The following is a 2,416-nucleotide window of genomic DNA, read 5'->3' on the forward strand; positions in this document are numbered from 1 at the left end:
GGAGGTTCAGCAGGAATGGGGTTGCACGGGAGAGATAAAGGGGTTTTTTTTTTGCAAAAGCGAAGAGGGGAGCGGTGGCAGTCTTTTTGTTAAAGTACCACCGCTGCCTTGCATGCGCTAGATATAGATCAGACGGTCCAATTTGTGCTCTGACCCCTACTCCCGCGGATGTCATCAAACAAATTCGGTCCAAATTTGGTTCGGTTTGGTTTGGTAGTACTTTGCTTCGTTTCCTTGCGATGTACGATAGATAGATGTCCAATCACGCGTTTCCCCGCTTCAATAAATAAATTCCCCCGAAACCTAGACCGGCCCATCCGCAGCAACCAAATCTCCCATCTTTTCCTCTCCTCTGCCGCCGCCACCGCGTTTCTAGGGCTTCCCCCATCCCCAATTCATCCTCCACCACCTCCGGCCCAGATCTAGCAGTGATGGCGACCGCAGAGGCGGGCGAGAAGAAGATGATCATGCTCATCTCATCTGACGGCATGGAGTTCGAGGTAGAGGAGGCAGTCGCCATGGAGTCGCAGACCATCCGCCAAATGATCAAGGATGAGTGCGCCGACAAAGGCATTCCGATCCCCAACATCAACTCCAAGATCCTCTCCAGGGTCATCGAGTACTGCAACAAACACGTCCCGACCATGCCAACCACTGGAGCCACCAATGCCGCTGCGTCTGACACCGTAGCTCCCGCCGCCCTAGCCAAGGACCTCAAGATCTGGGACAGAGAATTCATCAAGGTCAACCGTGCCACCCACTTCGACCTCAACCTGGTATGATATCCTTCAATTCGACCATTTTCTTTTTCTAGATCTACTTTTTCTTGATGTTCCCCTTCTGGCACTCGGTCTAGATTGGGCTTGCGCGTCTTGATACTATTTATATTAGATTGGACAAACTCCTCGTACAACCATCAAGGTAGATTCGATTCGATTGGACTAGATTAGATTTAGATTATACATGATTGTGCTTCATTAGCGACGTGGACATTGGCCGGCCATACAAAATCCTGGTAAATTGGTTAGGGCATATCATTGTTATGTTTCACTGATATGTTTCACTGATATGTGCATATCATTGTTATGCGTAACCTTTGAAGCTTTACTATGATCAGTGTGAACTTACTAGCTGCACTATCAATGTGCCAGCAAATTGTATATGATTAACATGCGGAAACATGAGACTACTCATAACAATATATGGTGTTTATGATTATCCTACATATATTAATGTGTATATAGCACGGGAGGTCACTTCATGTGTTGTTTTGTGTTTTATTAGCTTGTAACACATCTTAATGCAAGACAGTCTATCTAATTATCCATGTTCTATAGCCATTACAGATTAATGCTTCTCTTTGACACCCTATGGTTCTTTTTACCCCCTCCCAGGCTGCAAGTTACCTCAACATCAAGGGTTTGTTGGACCTGACTTGCCATACTACCGACACGATTAGTGGCCACAATCTGGAGGAGATCCGTAGTTTCCTTCAGCATCAAGAACGACTACTTGCCTGAGGAGGAGGAGGAGACGATCCGTGGAGAGAACTAGTGGGCATTTCAGTAGAGGAGCATCTAGGTCGCGTTGAGTGAACGCTTAGTATTCTCATGTGAACCTTAGCTGCACTCTTTGTGTTTTAATTGGTTGTAACTGTACTGGAGTTTATGAGGTGGTGTCAGTGAACATATTCAGCGTTTATGCTTGCGTGATATATTGGTCATTGTCTTTACATGAGGCTGCAGTGGGCAGTGTAGTCCACGGGGTGGTATGATCCATAAGGAGCCGGTATGTATCTCTCTAGGGTGGATGGTGAAGTTCATAGAGTGGTGTATTCCACAAGGTTCTAGCAGACCGGGTAGTCCAAGGCATATATATTTAAGGAGGTTCGTAAATTTGTCAATTTAAAATTAAGGAGAGATTGTTGCGACCAATGAAACCTATCAATTTAACTTGTCATGGTGCGAGAGAATGAGTCGACAAAGGATGATCTACACGAGTCAAGATCGAATCAGCACAGAAGATGAAAATCAAAATTAAGAAGAGATTGTTAGAATTAATCTTGAATTAGTAGAGTCCTACGTGATGTGATGTAGTAGCAGGAGTTGGCATGCATGCCTAGTGTCCGAGTAGTAGTATGGTTTCAGTACGTAGGTGTACTAATAGTACTTCTGTCCGGCCGTGTAGGTCATGTTGAGTCAGGTTAGGATTCTACTCATCTTGTACGAGCAGGTTTAGGTATACGTGTCAGGCCGGTGGCTGGGCTGCATATATACATATACGTGTGTGTATACGGCAGTGAGTTGTAACTTGGCGAAAAAAGGAAAAAATAAAAAGAGGAAAAAGGAAGGCACATGTTCCTTTGGCAAAAAGATTTTGTGCACGTCTATTTTGTGATATACACCCTCTATTCCAA

The 2,416-nt window shown here is 45.0% G+C and overlaps 1 protein-coding gene across 1 annotated transcript; it reads left to right on the plus strand.

Moving 5' to 3' along the window:
- The first annotated feature begins 345 nt into the window (after positions 1-345).
- LOC119314486 (SKP1-like protein 1) lies at positions 346-1,699 on the plus strand. The gene is made up of 2 exons (XM_037589199.1): positions 346-776; positions 1,395-1,699. Exons 1-2 carry the CDS (start codon positions 432-434, stop codon positions 1,518-1,520), a joined length of 471 nt encoding a protein of 156 aa, XP_037445096.1. The 5' UTR covers positions 346-431; the 3' UTR covers positions 1,521-1,699.
- Positions 1,700-2,416: the final 717 nt, after the last annotated feature.

Source organism: Triticum dicoccoides, chromosome 6A (assembly GCF_002162155.2).
Source record: "Triticum dicoccoides isolate Atlit2015 ecotype Zavitan chromosome 6A, WEW_v2.0, whole genome shotgun sequence".
Lineage (NCBI taxonomy): Eukaryota > Viridiplantae > Streptophyta > Magnoliopsida > Poales > Poaceae > Triticum > Triticum dicoccoides.